The 21,645-nt window shown below is 34.5% G+C and overlaps 2 protein-coding genes across 2 annotated transcripts in view; both read left to right on the forward strand.

Moving 5' to 3' along the window:
• On the forward strand, positions 1 to 3,696 carry LOC142240094 (uncharacterized). The gene is made up of 2 exons (XM_075311812.1): positions 1 to 2,764; positions 2,828 to 3,696. Exons 1-2 carry the CDS (start codon positions 1 to 3, stop codon positions 3,694 to 3,696), a joined length of 3,633 nt encoding a protein of 1,210 aa, XP_075167927.1.
• A 103-nt stretch (positions 3,697 to 3,799) lies between these two features.
• LOC142240096 (uncharacterized) overlaps positions 3,800 to 21,645 on the forward strand; it is a 37,215-nt gene continuing 19,369 nt past the window's right edge. Inside the window, exon 1 of the mRNA XM_075311813.1 lies at positions 3,800 to 5,053. Coding sequence (XP_075167928.1) covers positions 3,800 to 5,053 — 1,254 coding nt within the window. The remainder of the gene's footprint in view (positions 5,054 to 21,645) is intronic.

The raw sequence follows: 21,645 nt of genomic DNA on the forward strand, positions 1-21,645 counted from the left end.
ATGATTTACAAGTCGTTTAAAGAAGACCATGAACAAATTTGTGCCATGGTCTTAGACAACTCCATTGAGGAGAAAAATGTACCTTATCTTAAGGAAGACTTCTATGAAGTGTTCTTTGATACATACATAACATTTAAATCGAAACTTTTAGATCTCACTGATGAACCTGCTGTTTCTCACCATCCGTTGGCTAGTACATTTGTAACTACGCACAATAATAATTCTTCAACCACTTCCTATGCCAAGCTCCCAAAAATAGAATTACCTGTATTCACCGGAGAGTACCTTGAGTGGATACCCTACAGTGACATGTTCATATCTTTGGTACACAACAATCCGTCGTTGACAGACATACAAAAATATTTTTATCTAAAAGGTTCATGTAAGGGTTCTCCTTTAGACATTGTAAACCAATACCCAGCTTCCGAACGAAACTACTCCGCCGCATGGGAAGCTCTGAGAACTAGATATCAGAATAAAAGGAAATTGATAGACCAAGTTTTGAATAAATTATTTTCAATTCCACACTCAAATGGATCTTTTAGCAGCATTAAGGAATTGCTTGATTCAACCAGATCATCTCTTTCTCTTTTGAAGTCTTTAGACATCGACATAAAAACGTGGGATCCAATCCTCATATATTTAACGACACAGAAGATGGATAAAGAAACCCGAAAAGACTGGGAGCAATCTATCAATATAAATGAGAACCCGTCCATGGATGATTTGTTCAAGTTTTTGGAAGTTTCTTTTAGAACTTTGGAGTCTGTAGAGGAATCAGTTAATAGTATCGAAAAACCGGTGTCTTCCAGTCGTTCACAGCTAATAAAACCATATAAGAGATCACTTTATACGCATAATGCTGCCGTAAATGTAAATTATTGTGTATGCTGCCAACGAAGACACCCTCTATATAAATGCTTCAAATTCTCCTCGTTGTCACCAACTGAAAAGAGATCAGTCGTTTCTCAAAACAATATATGTTCAAATTGCCTAAACAGTGGCCACTTTTATAAACAATGTAAAATAGCCGCTCGCTGCCAGCAATGCCAAGAAAGTCACCACACCATACTACATGGAGCTTATGCTGCTGACATAGGACAGGATCGTATAACTACTGCTCTCTCCACCACGGGAGAGGATGAAAATGCAACTGCATTAAGTCATACACAATCAACTTCACATATGAATACTCATTTAACATCTCTTTCAGTGGGCCAGCCCTCCCAAATTCTATTAGCTACGGCCCAAGTATTAATTAAACATTCAACTGGAGAATATTGCGTTAAGGCTTTAGTTGATCCAGGCTCTCAAGCCTCTTTTGTAACAAGAGAGATTTGTCAGCTGTTAAATATAAATAAAAGGAGAATTGAAAAGACAACAGTTGACGGGATTGGATCAACAACCAGAACATCAATAAATCATATGGTAGAATTGAATTTGACATCGAAATATGATAAAAATTTTACTTTAAGTATCAGTGCTTTAATTTTGTCAAAAATAACATCATATAATCCGATCGATGTGAAGAAATGTGATCTGCCCAATCTGGAATCCTATCAATTATCTGATCCAACATTTAATTTACCATCTAAAATAGATATATTGCTTGGAAGTGATGCTTACGGTGATATATTGCTATCGAAAAGTATAAAAATTCCAAATAGTGTATTCTTGCAGGAAAGCAAATTTGGGTGGCTGGTTTCTGGTCCTATTGGTAAGAGAGCCTCTAAATCTACTGTGAGTATAAATTGTTGCAACCTTGAAAATTTATTACGTGCATTTTGGGAACAAGAAGAGCTGATAGAATCAAGAAAACTTTCCATAGAAGAAGAAGCTTGTGAAACATATTTTTTGGAGACTTATAAACGGACTGCAGATGGTCGTTATGAAGTTCATTTGCCATTTCGAAGTTTAATACAAGGGAAAAGTATGCCTTTATTTCAGAACACGGATTATGTAGCTCTGAAAAGATTGAAACAACTTGAAGCTTCATTTAAATATCGGCCTCAATTTGCCCAAGCCTATAAAGAATTTATGGCTGAATACGAAAATCTAAATCATATGTCAAAGGTGGGAATTTATCCTAAAGATTTGCCGAGCAAAGCTTATTTATTACCTCATCATGGGGTTTTCCGTGAAAGCAGCGTAACCACTAAGCTCAGAGTAGTTTTTGACGGCAGCAGCAGAACTTCAGATCAATCATCTTTAAATGACGAACTCGTTAGTGGACCAGCATTACAAAATGATTTGCCAACAGTTATAACTCGATGGAGACGTTTTAAAATCTCGTTTACGGCTGACTTGGAGAAGATGTTCCGCCAGATCAAAGTATTCAAAGACCACCAACTTTACCAATGTATTCTATGGCGTGACCCCAGCACCAACCAGATTAATATTTATAAGCTAAATACGGTTACATACGGTACCACATCAGCTCCTTTTCTAGCTATACGTATTTTAAAACAGATCGCATTGGATGGAAAAGATGAATATCCACTTGCAAGTAAAGTAATTGATTCTGACACATATGTTGATGATGTTATATCAGGCTGTGATACGGTCGAAGAGGCAGTAAATTTAACTCAACAGCTTGTTCGGCTACTGGGAAATTCTGGTTTTAATCTTCGAAAATGGAGTTCGAATTCCATCGATCTCTTACGTGCCATACCTTCAGAATTTCAAAATAATTCATCCAGTTTTCCACTGCAAAATCCTGAAATGGTTAAGGCTCTGGGCTTATCTTGGGACCCCAAAACGGATAGTTTTTATTTTAAAGTAAATTTTACATTTTCTGAAAAAATTACCAAAAGTATTGTACTTTCAGATTCGGCGAGGCTTTTCGACCCACTTGGATGGTTAGCTCCAACGACTATAATAGCAAAAGTTATGTTTCAAAATCTTTGGCGAGAAGGTTTGAACTGGACAGATCCATTACCGATGAATTTGCACAATGACTGGAGTAAATATCGAGAGTCGCTCAAGGATATCGAAAAATTGTCATTGCCAAGGTGGTTTAAATGCAGGTCTATAACTTCTACAGATTTACACGCATTTTGCGATGCTTCTAAATTAGCATTCGCGGCAGTTGTATATATAAGAGTTGTGTCGGAAGATGGAATAGTTTATGTAAGTCTCGTCCAATCGAAGACAAAAGTAGCCCCATTGAAAGTACAAACTATACCAAAACTTGAGCTTTGTGCTGCGGTTCTGTGTGCCAAGTTGTTGAACCAAGTGAGATCTTCGATTGGTCTAAAAATAAATGATGTAACGTTCTGGACCGACAGCACCACTGTACTTAACTGGATTAAAACCCAATCCTCTCAGCTTCCAGTATATGAGGCAAATCGAGTTTCCCAAATTCAGCGATTAACAAACATTTCTGAGTGGCGATACGTTTCGTCGTCCGAAAATCCTGCCGATTGCGCTACTAGAGGCCTTTTTCCTGAGGATCTAAAAAGGCATAATATTTGGTGGAATGGACCACAATGGCTAAGTGAGGATCCGAAAATGTGGCCTGTCATCAAGCTCAGAAATACCAATCAATCAACAAGCACTAAACCAATCCTGCATTCGTTAGCAGCTAGTACTTCAACTAAACCAAATTCATCAGATTATCCCGATTATCTTTCAAAATACTCATCATTCAATAATAACATAACGAATAACAGCATATATTTTACGATTCTACTATAATCTGAAATCTTCGATAAAAAGAGATGTCGCAGGAGAATTGCATCAATTTTCTGGATATCTGAAGACAGCCGAATTAAAAAGATCAAGATCTTTATTGGTGAAGATGTGTCAGCAGATATCCTTTAGAGGCGAGCTAACTTGTATCAAAAATAAAATACCACTACCATGTAACAGCAGTATACTAAAACTACAGCCTTTTATGGACGACGAAGGTGTTCTTCGAGTTGGAGGGAGAATTCAACAAGCAGATTTATCGTTTGGAATAAAACATCCTATATTATTATCAAAAAATGATCCTATTTCTTATCTTATATTTGCAGAAGCTCATTCTAAAACTTTACATGGTGGAGTGCAGCTAATGCAGTCATATGTCGCAGCAAGCTACTGGGTGCTGTCAGCTCGAACTATAGCGAAATCCGTTAAGCGAAACTGCGTTACCTGTTTTAAATATGCCGCAAAAGCCGCCACACAAATAATGGGAAACCTGCCCCAAGTGCGTCTTAATCCCGCCAGGCCTTTCAAACACAGTGGTCTGGACTATGCTGGACCTATACTAATAAAGCAAAATACATTGAGAAGAAGCATCACAACCAAAGGGTACATTTGCCTCTTTGTATGCATGTGTACTAAAGCAGTTCACCTGGAAGTGGTATCCAGCATGACTACCGACGATTTTCTGGCCGCCTTTAGGAGATTTACTTCTCGAAGAGGGCCCTGTACAGATTTGTATTCAGATTGTGGCACAACGTTTATTGGAGCATCAAAGGAATTACAGATATTGCATCACAGATCCAAAACTTCCTTACCTGACCACTTAGCTGAAGGGCTTCATAATCATGGTACTGAGTGGCATTTTATACCCCCTGCTTCGCCCCATTTCGGTGGACTTTGGGAGGCGGGCGTGAAATCTACTAAGCATCATTTGCGTCGCATCATGGGAGAGCGATTATTAACTTATGAAGAACTATCAACTCTACTGTGTCAAATTGAAAGCTGTTTAAACTCCAGGCCTCTTTGCCCACTCTCCACAGATCCATCAGATTTCGCTGTTTTAACTCCAGCTCATTTTTTAGTTGGGGAGCCCACTACTTGTATACCCGAGGAGAATCTATTGGACTTAAATATAGATCGCCTATCTCGGTGGAAGCAAATTGAAAAGATAAAGCAGCATTTTTGGAAGCGTTGGTCACAGGAGTATCTAAACCGATTACAGTCAAGGCCAAAATGGAATTCATTGAAACGAGACGTTCGAGTTGGCGATATTGTGCTCATACTACATGAACGTAGTTTACCAGGTCAGTGGCCATTAGCACGTGTAGAAGAAACACATCCAGGATCTGATGGGCATTGCCGAGTTGTGACTCTATATTGTAACGGAAAATATATTAAACGACCGATTACAAAAATTTGTTTCCTTCCATCCAATGACATGTCAAGTCCTATCTCAAAATCCTCTGAAGATGTCCAAAATTAAATGAGGTTTAAGAACTATCGTTCTTAGTGGGGGAGAATGTAGAGGATTTTTATACCATCATAACTATATCATATATATTACACTATCTCAACCCTGAATTTCATTACAATCTAATTGTCTCTTTCCTCTAACAACATTATCCAGAAACATTATCCTAACTCTTATGTTATTACCAAATTAATTAACATTTTTTTGGCGAGTCTTACGATACTCTCATATCAAATCAGATCGCTACAGCGGAATTTCATTTGTCTCTTTTGTACTGTGTCTTGTCTTTATAAATGTGCAACTACTTTAATAACATCTTGTTGTTAGCTTAATAATAAGACGAGTTGTTAAACATAATTGTCTTGTAATAAACTGAAAAGTTATAAAGCAAAATAAATTAATCGTTTCAATCAGAAACTCTCGTACAATTACTTTATTTTATAAACTTATTTCAGTTTTTGCAATCAGTATTTGCAATGTTATGATCTCTCATATTACCGACATCTTTTTGAGTGTATAGATATCTCTTGAATTTTACTTCTATAGAAAATTTGCTCACAATTTTATTTCTATACGAAATTTTATTTCTATAGAAAATTTTGTCAAGATATTATTTATATAAAAAATTTTCTCAAAATTTTATTTTTATAGAAAATTTTCTTAAAATTTTATTTCTATAAAAAATTTTCTCAAATTTTTATTTCTATAGAAAATTGTCTCCAAATTTCATTTCTGTAGGAAATTTTATCAAAATTTTATTTGTACAAAAATGTTATCAACTTTTTATTTCTATAGAAACTTTTGTCAAATTTTTTAATTTTATATCAAATTTTGTCAAATTTTTTTTCTGTAGAAAATTTTGTCAACATTTAATTTCTATAAAAAATATTGTCAAAATTTTATTCCAATAAAATTTTTTGTCATAATTTTATTTCTATGGAAAATGTTGTGTCAAAATTTTATTTCTATAGAAAATTTTGTCAAAATTTTATTTCTATAAACAATATTGTCAAAATTTTTATACCCTCCACCATAGGATGGGGGGCATATTAACTTTGTCATTCCGTTTGTAACACATCGAAATATTGCTCTAAGACCCCATAAATTATATATATTCTGGGTCGTGGTGAAATTCTGAGCCGATCTGAGCATATCCGTCCGTCCGTCCTCCGTCTGTTGAAATCGCGCTAACTTCCGAACGAAACAAGCTATCGACTTGAAACTTGGCACAAGTATTTGTTATTGATGTAGGTCGGATGGTATTGCAAATGGGCCATATCGGTCCACTTTTACGTATAGCCCCCATATAAACGGACCCCCAAATTTGGCTTGCCGAGCCTCTAAGAGAAGCAAATTTCATCCGATCCGGCTGAAATTTGGTACACGGTATATGGTCTCTAACAACCATGCAAAAATTGGTCCACATCGGTCAATAATTATATATAGCCCCCATATAAACCGATCTCCCGATTTAGCTTGCGGAGCCTATAAGAGAAGCAAATTTCATCCGATCCGGCTGAAATTTGGTACATGGCGTTAGTGTATGGTCTCTAGCAACCATGCAAAAATTGGTTGAAATCGGTTAATAATTATATATAGGCCCCATATAAACCGTTCCCCAGATTTGACCTCCGGAGCCCCTTGGAAGAGCAAAATTCATCCGATTCGGTTGAAATTTGGTAGGTAATGTCAGTATATGGTATCCAACAACCATGCAGGAATTGGTTCATATCAGTCCATAATTATATATAGCTCCCATATAAACCGATCCCTAGATTTGACCTCCGGTGCCTTTTGGAGAAACAAAATTCATCCGATCTGGTTGAAATTTGGTACGAGGTGGTAGTATATGATATTTAACAACCATGCCAAAAATGGTCCATATCAGTCCATAATCATATATAGCGCCCATATACACCGATCCCGAGATTTGGTTTTGGAGCCTCTTGGTGGAGCAAATTTCATCCGAGTCAGTTGAAATTTGGTACATTGTGCTAGTATATGGCCGTTAACAACCAAGCCTAACTAGGTCCACATCGGTCTATAGTTATATATAGCCCTCAGATAAATCGATCCCCAATCACACAAAAATTGGTCCATATCAAGTTCATAATTGTATATAGCCACCCCCCATATTCCAATTCTGACTCTCTACGTATCGTGCAAAAAGTTCATAGCGATTCGTAATTACTTGTAGACTTACCTATACATAACTTTGATATATACCACGTATGGACAAACTCACAATTTAGAAAACGATGTTACACACAAAAAAATATTTTTCTGATTCAATCACGAAATTAATTGATCCAATTAATTTTTTAATTGAAATGTCTTCAATCACGAAAATGATAGTATCAATCACAGTTTTAATTGGGCATAGAAAAAATCCTTGATTAAAAAATTAATTGATGTCATTAGCAATTTTCAATTAATTTTTTAATTGATTCAATTAAAAATTGAATTGATTTTGAATGCAAACCCAATTAATTTTTTATTTAAAAAGGTAACTATTTTCAACTACTTTCTGAATTGGCTTAGAATTTTTATTTTGATTAAGAAATGTTCATCACTTTTTTTAAATGACTTCGTCTTCTGAATTTGATTAAAAAGTTAATTCTATCAATTAATTTTTTAATTAAAAATTTTAAAATTTTCAATCATTGACTTAATTAACCTAATGTTTCTACCTTGATTAAAAAGTTAATTGTATCAATTAATTTATTAATTGAAAAAACATTCAACTTCAATTAACTTTTTAATTGGAAATATTTTGGTGATATTTTTTTCTGTGTATGAAGTTTTAAGATACCACAACCCAAGTAATTCGATTGTGGATGACAGTCTTTCATAGAAGTTGGTACGCAATTCATGGTGGAGGGTACATAAGATTCGGCCTGGCCGAATTTACGGCTGTATATACTTGTTTTTCTATAAAAAAATGTTGTCAAAATTTTATTTCTATAGAAAATTTTGTCTGAATTTTATTTCTATAGAAAATTTTCTTAAAAATTTATTTGTATAAAAATTTTTCTCAAATTTCTATTTCTATAGAAAATTTAATCAACCGTATAGTTCTACAAAAATGTTATCAACTTTTTATTTCTATAGAAAATTTTGTCTGAATTTTATTTCTATAGAAAAATTTGTCTGAATTTAATTTCTATAGAAAATTTTCTTAAAAATTTATTTGTATAAAAATTTTTCTCAAATTTTTATTTCCATGCAAAATTTTATCAAACTTTTATTTCTACTAAAATGTTATCGACTTTTTATTTCTATAGAAAATTTTGTCAATTTTTTTAATTTTATAGCAAATTTTGTCACAATTTTATTTCTGTAGAAAATTCAAACTTTTATTGCTGTAAAAAATTTTGTCAACATTTTATTTCTATAAAAAATGTTGTCAAAATTGTATTCCAATAAAATTTTTTGTCATCATTTTATTTCTATGGAAATTTTTTTCAAAATTTAATTTCTATAGAAAATGTTGTCAAAATTTTATTTCTATAAAAAATATTGTCAAAATTTTTTCAAAATGTGTATTCCTATAGAAAATTTAGCCAAAATTTTATTTCTAAAGAAATTTTTTCAAAATTTTATTTCTATAGAAAATTTTGTCAAATTTTATTTCTGTAGAAAAATTTGTCAAAATTTTATTTCTCTAGAAAATATTGTCAAAATTTTATTTCTATAGAAAATGTTGTCAAAATTTTATTTCTTTAGAAAATTTTGTCAAAATTTTATTTCTACTGTAAATTTTGTCAAAATTTTATTTTTATTGACGATTTTGTCAAAATTTGTATGCTTATAGAAAATTTTACCAAAATTTTATATATTATGTCAACATTTTATTTCCATAGACAATTTTCTCAATATTTTATTTCTATAGAAATTTTTGTCAAAATTATATTTCCACAAAAAATTTTGTCAAAATTTATTTGTATAGGAATTTTTTATTTCTATAGAGAATTTTTGCAAAATGTTAGTTCTATAGAAAATTTTATTTCTATAGAAAATTGAAGTACTTTTTAGTTGGAGAGGAATAAATTTGCAAGGTCTATCAAAACATCAAGAATTTTATCAATCTACCAAACAGTATAAAATCTACCATTTTTGGTAGAATTCTACCAACTGTGGCATCCGTGGTGTGGAATCCCGGACTTCTGTAGAATTTCTGTATAATATTTTACCGAAAATATTCGTCTTAAACCTTATGGTATTTTCAACCTTATGGTATTTTCTAGTGCCAACCATACTCTCCAAAATGCCTCAGTCACAAAAGTCCAAATAATGGAGGTCCATATAGCCCGATCTGCCCCATATTATCCGATTTACCTGAAATTCTAAATTTTTAGATATCTTGGGTCCACACATAAGTACGCCGAATAGTGTACATATGGGTCCATAATTTGAAATGGGGGTATATCAAAATATAGACCGATTTCCTGGTTTGACTTCTTGTGCTTCTAGATTTTTTTCGGATCTGAGTCTGGGCCTTTTTAGCGTTTTTTTGCCCTTTTATGAAAGCGTTGCAACACTGCCAATATCCACGGTAACGAAAAATGGTACGAGAAACCAAAGATTTATTCATTATTTAAATACACCGAAAGAATTATCTTCATCAATTTTACGAAAAATTCTTCATTAGCTTTCTTCCTGCATTCTTCGTTAAAACAACGAAATTTTCATTCATATTCGTAAATTTTGCGAAGAACTTTTTACAAATATACGAAACGTCTAGGAAATATTCTTCATGAAGCTTTCTTCATTGAAGCTGTAAAATTTCCGTTCGCGATATAAAATTGTCTTTGATAATGTGCTTGAGTGTAAACCTTTATTCAATTTTTTAATGAATGCAACTTTTCATTTGGGTGACAGTATTCTATGAATAAAAGCGAATCAACCAAACTAAAAATAATTCAAAAACTTAAGATGTAAAATAGTGATGACATTTTTCAAACTTGTTACAACAACCAAATGCACTTTTGACTATAAAACTTTTTTCTAAAAGTTGGAACATTTTCCACAAAAAGTACGTAAGTTTTCCATAACAAGTACGACATTGTTTCATACGTGCAAAGTATGTCAAATTTCGTAAAAAGTAAGAAACAATTTCGTAAAAAGAACGAAATTGTTTCATAAAAAGAAAGAATCGTTTAAAAAAAATACGAAATTGTTTCTTATAAACTACAAGTAAATTGGAAGAACATGTACTTTTGTACTTTTAATGAAATGTTTCTTTGTTTGTAAAGCAATGACAAATTTCGTACTTTTAATGAAATTTGTCGTTTCTTTTACGAAGAAAATTCTTTCGAAGTAGGCGCTAACCATAGTCACTGTAGTTTGCCAGCCAAATGTAAAGCTATCACATCATTACTCTTGAGTTCCAATTAACAACAATTTTATTGTACCCTTCACCACTACTGTGGTACAGGGTATAATAAGTTTGTGCATTTGTATGTAACGCCAAGAAGGAGTAATCATAGACCAACCTTTTAGTACACGGATCGGCTTAGAATTAAATTCTGAGTCGATTTAGCGATGTCCGTCTGTCTGTCTGTTGATGTATTTTTGTGTGCAAAGTACAGCTCGCAGTTTTAGTCCGATTGTCCTAAAATTTGGTATAGGGTCCTGTTTCGGCTCAAAGACGATCCCTAATGATTTTGGAAAAAATCGGTTCAGATTTAGATATAGCTGCCATATATATTTTTCACCGATCTGGTCATAATTGTCGTGTATATCAACCGATCTTCCTCAAATTCCGTACATTCGAATATTTTATGAGTCTCGAAAAACTTGCAAAATATCAGCAAAATCGGTTCAGATTTAGATATAGCTCCCATATATAGCTTTCGCCCGATTTACACTCATTTGCCCACAGAGGCCAATTTTTAACTCCGATGTAGTTGAAATTTTACACAGGGAGTTGAATTAGCATTGTAGCCATGTGTGCCAAATTTGATTGAAATCGGTTCAGATTTAGATATATCTCCCATATATAGCTTTCGCCCGATTTACACTCATATGACCACAGAGGCCAATTTTTAACTCCGATTTAGTTGAAATTTTGCACAGGGAGTAGAATTAGCATTGTAACTATGCATGCCAAGTTTGGTTGAAATCGGATTAGATTTGGATATATCTCCCATATATAGCTTTCGCCCGATTTACACTCATATGACCACAGAGGCCAATTTTTAACTCCGATTTAGTTGAAATTTTGCACAGGGAGTAGAATTAGCATTGTAACTATGCATGCCAAGTTTGGTTGAAATCGGATTAGATTTGGATATATCTCCCATATATATGTTTTTATGATTTCGACAAAAATGGTCAAAATACCAACATTTTCCTTGTAAAATCGCCACTGCTTAGTCCAAAAGTTGTAAAAATGACTCTAATTTTCCTAAACTTCTAATACATATATATCGAGCGATAAATCATAAATAAACTTTTGCGAAGTTTCCTTAAAATTGCTTCAGATTTAAATCTTTCACATATTTATACCCATATATATCGAATATCGATTTCCGACTATATAAAGTATATATATTCTTGATCAGGGAGAAATTCTAAGACGATATAACGATGTCCGTCTGTCCGTCTGTCTGTCTGTCTGTCTGTCTGTCTGTTGTAATCACGCTACAGTCTTCAATAATGAATCAGTCGTGCTGAAATTGTGCACAAACTCGTCTTTTGTCTGCAGGCAGGTCAAGTTCGAAGATGGGCTATATCGGTCCAGGTTTTGATATAGTCCCCATATAAACCGACCTCCCGATTTGTGGTCTTGGGCTTATAGAAATCGTAGTTTTTATCCAATTTGCCTGAAATTTGAAATCTTGAGGTATCTTATGACCATAAAGAGGTGTGCCAAAAATGGTGAGTATCGGTCCATGTTTTGATATAGCCCCCATATAAACCGATCTCCCGATTTTACTTCTTGGGCTTATAGAAACCGCAGTTTTTATTCGATTTACCTGAAATTGGAAATCCAGAGGTATTATAGGACCACAAATACGTGTGCAAAAATTGTGAGTATCGGTCCATGTTTTGGTATGGTCCCCATATAAAACGACCTCTCGATTTGGGGTCTTGGGCTTATAGAAACCGTAGTTTTTATCCAATTTGTCTGAAATTAAAAATCTAGAGGTATTTTAGGACCATAAAGAGGTGTGCCGAAAATGGTGAGTATCGTTCCATATTTTGGTATAGCCCCCATATAGACCGTTTTCCCGATTTTACTTCTTGGGCTTCTAGAATCCGAAGTTTTTATCCAATTTGCCTGAAATTGGAAATCTAGAGGTATTTTCTGGCCATAAAGAGGTGTGCCGAAAACGGTGAGTATTCGATCCATATTTTAGTATAGCCCCCATAAGAACGATCTCCCGATTTAACTCCTTGGGTTTCTAGAAACCGTAGTTTTTATCTGATTTGCCTGAAATTGTAAATATTCTGGTATTTTAGGCTCACAAAAACGTGTATCGGATTAAGTTTTTATCGGTCCATTTGGTAATGCCTCCATATAGACCGACTTCACTTCTTGAGGGTGTAGAAGGCGCACTGATCATGAAAATTGCTTGAAACTTAATGTAAAATTTCCAGATTTTACTTCTACAGATTTAAGATTTCAAATCAAGACGTTATTTTATAATTTTCTTGCACACTTACAAGAGATGTTAATGATTCCTCTAAAACTCAAACAAAACTGGTTCTTATAAATCCAGAATCTGATATAGTCCTCATAGGTGAAATCTTTAAATTTACCTTCGGGAAGTGTCCTCAAGTCCTCAAGCCCTCCTGAAATTTCAAAGGAAACCCTAATATTTGGTTCATGGTGGTGGGTATTTAAGATTCGGCCCGGCCGAACTTACTGCTGTATATACTTGTTTTTACTAATATTGTGTTCCACCCTAGTGCATTAGCCAACTTAAATTTTGAGTCTATAGATTTTTAAAAGTCTATCAAATTCTGTCCAGATCGAGTGATATTTAAATGTATGTATTTGGGACAATCCTTTATATATAGCCCCCAACACATTTGACGGATGTGATATGGTATCGAAAATTTAGATCTACAAAGTGGTGCAGGGTATAATATAGTCGGCCCCGCCCGACTTTAGACTTTCCTTTTTTATACCCTCCATCATAGGATGGGGGTATATTAACTTTGTCATTCCGTTTGTAACACATCGAAATATTGCTCTAAGACCCCATAAAGTATATATATTCTGGGTCGTGGTGAAATTCTGAGTCGATCTAAGCATGTCCGTCCGTCCGTCCGTCTGTTGAAATCACGCTAACTTCCGAACGAAACAAGCTATCGACTTGAAACTTGGCACAAGTAGTTGTTATCGATGTAGGTCGGATGGTATTGAAAATGGGCCATATCGGTCCACTTTAACGTATAGCCCCCATATAAAGGGATCCTCAGATTTGGCTTGTGGAGCCTCTAACACAAGCATATTTCATCCGATCCGGCTGAAATTTGGTACATGGTGTTGGTTTATGGTCTCTAACAATCATGCAAAAATTGGTCCACATCGGTCCATAATTATATATAGCCCCCATATAAACCGATCCCCAGATTTGGCTTGCGAAGCCTCAAAGAGAAGCAAATTGCATCCGATCCGCCTGAAATTTGGTACATGGTGTTGGTATATGGTCTCTAACAACCGTGCAAAAATTGGTCCACATCGGTCCATAATTATATATAGCGCCCATATAAACCGATCCCCAGATTTCGGTTCCGGAGCCTCAAAGAGAAGCAAATTTCATCCGATCCGGCTGAAATTTGGTACATAATATTGGTATATGGTCTCTAACAACCATGCAAAAATTGGTCCACATCGGTTCATAATTATATATAGCCCCCATATAAAGCTATCCCCAGATTTGGCCTGCGAAGTCTCCAAGAGAAGCAAATTTCATCCAATCCGGTTGTAATTTGGAACATGGTCCATATCGGTCCATAATGATATATAGCCCCCATATAAAACGTTCTCCAGATTTGACCTCCGGAGCCTCTTGGAGGAGCAAAATTCATTCGATCCGGTTCAAAGTAGGAACGTGGTGTTAGTATATGGTCGCTAACAACCATACCAAAATTGGTCCAATCACACAAAAATTGGTCCATATCGGTTCGTAATCATGGTTGCTACTAGAGCCAAAAATAATCTACCAAAATGTTATTTTTATAGAAAATGTTGTCAAAATTTTATTTCTAGAGAAAATTTTGTTAATATTTTATTCGGTTCATAATAAAATTTTCATCATTGTCAAAATTTTATTTCTATAGAAAATTTTGTCAAAATTTTATTTCTATAGAAAATTTTGTTCAAATTTTATTCGGTTCATAATCATAGTTGCCACTCGAGCCAAAAATAATCGACCAAGATTTTATTTCTATAGAAAATTTTGTCAAAAGTTTATTTCTATAGAAAATTTTGTTAAAATTTTATTTCTGTAGAAATTTTTGTCAAAATTTTCTTTCTATAGAAAATTTTGTCAAAATTTTTATTTCTATAGAAAATTTTGTGAAAATTTTATTTCCATAGAAAATTTTTTAATATTTTGTTTCTGTAGAAAATGTTGTCAAAATTTTATGTCTACTTTGTCAAACTGAATTATATACGTATTGGATCGATCTTTTTTGATTTAATATATACCACGTATGGACATACAATTTAGAAGATGGTGTTAGGAGGTTTTAAGATACCTTGCCATCGGCAAGCGTTACCGCAACTTAAGTAATTCGATTGTGGATGGAAGTGTTTAGAAGAAGTTTCTACGCAATCCATGATGGAGGGTACATAAGCTTCGGCCTGGCCGAACTTACGGCCGTATATACTTGTTGTTTTAATAATGGGCTCAATATTAGTGGCATACTAACTCCGTAGGTGCAATATCAACACAGCCTGTGTTGCTAGAAGTAGGGGAAATTCCCTATATGTAGGGTTTTTCTAATATTTAGTGTCTTGTAGGGACGTAGGGCCACAATGTAGGACATTTTCACTCAACACAATTTGTAATAATTTTTACATTTTGGTGGCTCTAGAGGAGGAAATTAGAAGCCGGCAAGGCTTGATCTTTAACAATGTGTGGTAAACTTTAGTCCTGTAGAAAATTTTGTCAACATTTTATTTCTATAGAACATTTTGTCAAAATTGTATTTCTATAGAATTTTTTTTCAAAATATTATTTCTATAAAAAATTTTCTAAAATTTTATTTTTGTGGAATTTTTTCTCAAAATTTTATTTCTATAGAATTTATTGTCAAAATTTTATTTCTATAGAAAAATTTCTCACAAAAATTTGTTTATAGAAACTTTTTCCAAAATTTTATTTTTATAAAGATTTAGCAAAAAAGATTACTAATTTGGGTAGAATTCTACCAACTGTGGCAACCGTGGTGGTAATACAAATTTATTTTCTAAGTTATGTACGTTGCATATTCATGTTTTAAGATAATAAAGTACTTAGAACCATTTTTGTTTTGTAAAATTTTTTTAAATTTAACGACAAATATAGTAGGGAAAATTGTTTGGGAATGTATAGGAAAGTAGGGAACTTTTTTTGTCCTTGTAGGGTAAACCGAACATTTTCCCTGGCAACATTGACTATGAGCTATAGTCAGATTGACACAAAGCACCCATAGGCATGTACCCCTTAATTTTCTTAAATATGCAACTGCGGTTTATCTCCCAGACCTATATGTTATCCCACAAATGCTTATGATTACTAATTCTGTAATGGTGGTTTATGGTATGATATAGTCGGCCCCGCCCGACTTTCTACTTTACTTACTTGTTTTTGAATGCAATAGATCAAAATGCTTCTGTAAGCTTGTAAACAATAAAATTAACTGTCACTGGTGTTGTAAGACTAACGATTTAGAAAAAATAGCAACCTGAAGTTCGTAGCAATATATATCAGCCACAATGTATGAACCTTAAGTCTTGTCAATTAAATTTCCCTGCACTTTCACTACACCCAATTTCCCATACTATCTTTTGGTGATAATAAATTAAAGGCAATTGTTACTACTGCCAATTAAATTCCACTCTACTTACTATGTCCTTTCAAATGAATTTTATATCGATAATAATAGCTAGAAAAGTTTTGAAATAGTTTCAAATGTCCTAGTTAATGCTTTAATGCATTTCGTGTTTTCGTTGCTTGCCAATTTTTTGGGGAAACTAAGATTTTTTTAAAAAAAGTTTAAAAAAAAACTTTTTAGAGATTTGAGTTTTTATTATTTTAAACTTTGTTATATAATGCTGAACAATCCTTATGCCATACTGATGTGGAGAAAGGAAATCAACGGTTAAGGATGACTAAGAATATGGTGTGGTGAGAAAGGAAGCGGGAGGGACATCAAATCCTCTATGTATAAAATAAAGGATTAAAGAGTATTCGAAAGTGCTGTTAAAAGTCATTCAATGGATCCTGTGGCACATAGCTTTGGCTTATACGTGTTTGTGTGCGTGGCACCTGCTTTAAATGCTGATGATATGCTAAGTAGTACTGTCGCTGGTAAGTCAGGTCCGTGTTTTCCTAGCTGGTTTCTATTCCACAAAAATTTTGCAAATACCAAAAGCGGAGCTCACCCATACTACATACACCGATCGGAATGTAAGAAATGACGCATTTACGTTTCAATGCAATTGGGATGTTGCTGCATTCATTCACGCACACACAAACACACACACACAATGCTTCTTCTGTCCTGGATAAACTTAGCCACTACTGCCAACGTGCTCTTACTTGTTAAACATTGCCAAAAACTTCAGCATTGTTAAATTTTGTTTTATAGGCATTGCAAGGGAATTGCCTGGAGGGAGGTGTGATATGTCCATAGTACACTGAAAAAAGAAACCGGTGGTCAGGAGGTAAAAAAGGATCCAATTTTTATTTATTTCATTTATATTGAAGATGGTATCAGATATATTAACACCCGTTTAGTCTCAGTTCAATGGAATTTTCTTGTACACTGAAAAAACAGTAAACCCAACAGGAAGAAATATTTTGTTTAATTTTATAAAATTTATATTATTTTTAGAAAATTTTAACTAAGCAGTAAAGGGTGATACGGTCAAAATTTGGTCAAGGGAAAACGCGTGTAAATCGGTGAAATCGTTTATTTAAAAAATCAAATTAAATTTCTTTTTCAAGTTCAATTAGAATAAAATTCAGGACAGTAAAGGGTGATACGGTCAAAATTTGGTCAAGGGAAAACGCGTGTGATTTACACGTTGTGAAATCGTTTATTTAAAAAATCAAATTAAATTTCTTTTTCAAGTTCAATTAGTATAAAATTCAGGAAAAATATTCAGTTAGGCTTTCGCTTTTCCAAATCCGAAGTGCCGGGCCTCACGCTTGACACCTGCCATCAGATTTTGTACAGCCACCTTGCCAACCTTCTTCGCCGCAGAAAGCCAGTTTGCCTTGAACTGCTGCTCGTCCTTAGCAGTTTTTTTGGTCTTCTTTAGGTTCCGCTTGACAATAGCCCAGTATTTCTCAATTGGGCGGAGCTCTGGCGTGTTGGGAGGGTTCTGTTCTTGGGAACCACCTGCACGTTGTTGGCGGCTTAACACTCCATGGCCTTTTTACCGTAATGGCAAGATGCCAAATCCGGCCAAAACAGTACGGAACAACCGTGTTTCTTCAGGAAAGGCAGCAGACGTTTATTCAAACACTCTTTCACTTAAATTTCTTGGTTGACAGTCCCGGAAGCTATGAAAATGCTGCTTTTCAAGCCACAGGTACAGATGGCTTACCAAACCAGATATTTCTTTGCGAACTTTGACAGTTTTATGTGCTTGAAAATATCTGCCACCTTTCCCCTTCCTTTTGCCGTATAAAACTCCTGTCCCGGAAGCTGCTTGTAGTCGGCTTTGACGTAGGTTTCGTCGTCCATTACCACGCAGTCAAACTTCGTCAGCATCGTCGTGTACAGCCTCCGGGATCGCGCTTTGGCCGTCGTATTTAGTTTATCATCGCGATTTGGAGTCACTACCTTCTTGTAAGTCGATAGTCCGGCTCGTTTTTTTGGCTCGATGCACGGTTGTAGACGATACACCCAGCTTATTTGCGGCATCTCGGAGAGAGAGGTTAGGGTTTCGCTTGAAACTACCGGCAACTCTCTTTGTCGTCTCAGCGGCTTCCGGTTTTCGATTTCCCCTCGATCCAGACTTCCTGGCTGTCGACAAACGTTCCCCAAACACTTTAATTACATTTGTAACGGTTGATTTGGCAACTTTTAGCGACTTTGCCAGCTTTGCGTGCGAGTAGCTCGGATTTTCGCGATGCGCGAGCAAAATTTTGATACGCTGCTCTTCTTGCTTGGACGGCATTTTGACAACTGAAGAGTGAATTCCAAAATCAAAATAGGAGCAACATTCTACACACACACACACCTTCAAAATGAGGGGTGTTCAGGGTTTTTAAATGCAAAATTGAAAGAAATACGTCAAGTTTATATTGACCAAATTTTGACCGATTTATTACACATGCTGGAATCACGCCGATATCACAAAAATAAGTAAATATTTTCGACAAATTCAAGAAAATTTATTAGACATAAATAAATTTTGTTCACTTGTTAAAAAAAAATTTTTGTAGTTGGAAGGAAAAAAATTTGAGTTCAAAATTTCAAGAATGTCTTTAGAGACATACGAACCCAGCAAAAAAATTTGGAAGTTCTTCCAAAGGCACAACTTTAAAAGCATATCCAGAAGATGCACTCCCAATGATGTTCTTTATTTGAACTACCCAGGAAGTTCTTTTAATTTAATTTTTTATAACTTGTTTTTTCATACTTTTAATGGGTAATATTAAATTTTTTTGTTTCAAATAGGTCGCCAACAGAGTAAGATTTCATAAAACGGTACAAATCAGTTAATTTTTTTCGAAAAAAAATGCTAAATCCAGTCTAAAAAAATTGCGAATTTTTGAAAATATTTGAAGTCAAACGTTTCCGACAAGAGTTATGCTATGGTTACACTGGGCAAATATTTGACAGAAATCAAAGAAGAATCAGTCGCCACAGCCGAACCAGATAATATGTTTATGTTTCATATTGGATATATAACATCATGGTAAGGTTATTTTCCAAAAACGGTATCCAGATATTCTGAAAATGATTTTGGAAAAATGTTTGACACTTATTTTGATCAAATATTTGCCTAGTGTGACTATAGCCTTAGAATCCATTGAAAATTATAAAAATTATTTATTTGACAAAATATCACAGAATTTTTATACCCTGCGCCACACTGTGGAACAGGGTATTATAAGCTAGTGCATATATTTGTAACACCCAGAAGGAGATGCGATAGACAGATGGTGTCTTTGGGAAAAATGCTCAGGGTGGGCCCCAGAGTCGATCTAGTCATGTCCAGTTATCTTTGAACACATTTTTGTGTAGGTTGCAGTTTTAGAACACTTGAATTCAATTGTGGGACTAGCAGGTGTTTTGGGTCACAATAGAATCCTATTGGTTTTGGAAGAAATCGGTTCAGATTTTCATATAGCTTCCATATATATCTTTCGCCCAATATATGCTTATATTGGAAATTTGCGTCCCTCCGTTAAAATCGTATGTCTTTGAACTAAGGCAAACTTTCTTTAAAGCACCTTTTTGATTTAAAGAAATCCTCCCTAAATTCACTGAAATGTTGCATCTTCAGATTTAAGATAAACAAGAGTATATACGGCGGTAAGTTCGGCCATGCCGAATCTTATGTACCCTCCACCATGGATTGCGTAGAAGCGTCTACTAAAGACGGCCATCCACAATTAAATTACTTGGATTGCGACCGATGGCAAGGCATCTTAAAATGTCTTAACATCATCTTCTAAATTGTAAGTTAGTCCATGCGGGATGTATAGTAGACAAAAGAAAGGTCGATTAAATACGTATATATTCAGTTCTTGACCGGTATCTATAGGAAAGAAATAATTACGAACCGATATGAACTTTTGTGCGGTAATTATAGAGCCAGAATTGAAATATGGGAGTCGGTTTATATGGAGGCTATATACAATTATGAACACGAGTCTACCAAAAATGGCAGAGTTTTTACTGTTTGGTAGATTGGTAGAATTCTTGATGTTTTTGAAGATTTTGCAAAATATTCCTCTCCAACTACAAGGTGCTTCATAAATTTTCTATAGAAATAACATTTAGACAAAATTTTCTATAGAAATAAATTTTTGACAAAATGTATATAGAAATAAATTTTTGACAAAATTTTGTATAGAAATAAATTTTTGACTACATTTTGTATAGAAATTATATTTCGGCAAAATTTTCTATAGAAATAAAATCTTGACAAAATTTTCTATAGAAATAAAATTTTGACAAAATTTTCTATAGAAATAAAATTTTGGCAAAATGTTCTATAGAAATATAAAATTTTGACAAAATTTTTTATGGCAATAAAATTTTGATAGATTATTTTTGGGTCGAGGGGCAATCGTGATTTGTCTGTGATTGGGGATCGGTTTTTTTTGGGGGCCATATATTTTGTATATTGATACGGACCAATTTTGACATGGTTGTTATCGGCCAGACACTAGCGAAATGTACAAAATTTCAACCGGATCGGATGAATTTTGCTCCTTCAAGAGCCTCCGGAGGTCACATCTGGGATCGGTTTGTATAAGGGCTATATATAATTATGGACCGATATAGACCAATTCTGGCATGGTTGTTAGAGACCATATACTAACACCACGTACTAAGTTTCAACCGGATCGGATCAATTTTGCTCCTCCAAGACGCTACGGAGGTCAAATCTGAGAATCGATCTTCTATAGAAATATAAAATTTTGACAAATTTTCTATGGCAACAAAATTTTGATAGATTATTTTTGGTTCGAGTGGCATTCTTGATTATTCTGTGATTGGGGATCGGTTTATTTGGGGGCTATATATAATATAGATCGATACGGACCCATTTTGGCATGGTTGTTATCAACATACACTAGCGAAATGTACCAAATTTCAACCGGATCGGATGAATTTTGTTCGTCCAAGACGCTCCGGAGGTCAAATCTGGGGATCTGTTTATATAAGGGCTATATATAATTATGGACCGATGTGAACCAATTTTTGCATGGTTGTTAGAGACCATATACAATCACCATGTACCAAATATCAGCCAGATCGGATGAAATATGCTGCTCTTATAGGCTCCGCAAGCCAAATCTGGAGGTCCGTTTATATGGGAGCATATCGGTTCACTTTTACGTATGTGAACCGATATGGCCCATTTGCAATACCATCCGACCTACATCAATAACAACTACTTGTGCCAAGTTTCAAGTCGATAGCTAGTTTCGTTCGGAAGTTAGCGTGATTTGAACAGACGGACGGATATGCTCAGATCGACTCAGAATTTCACCACGACCCAGAATATATATACTTTATGGGGTCTTGGAGCAATATTTCGATGTGTTGCAAACGGAGTGACAAAGTTGGGG

Source organism: Haematobia irritans, chromosome 5 (genome assembly GCF_050003625.1).
Source record: "Haematobia irritans isolate KBUSLIRL chromosome 5, ASM5000362v1, whole genome shotgun sequence".
NCBI lineage: Eukaryota > Metazoa > Arthropoda > Insecta > Diptera > Muscidae > Haematobia > Haematobia irritans.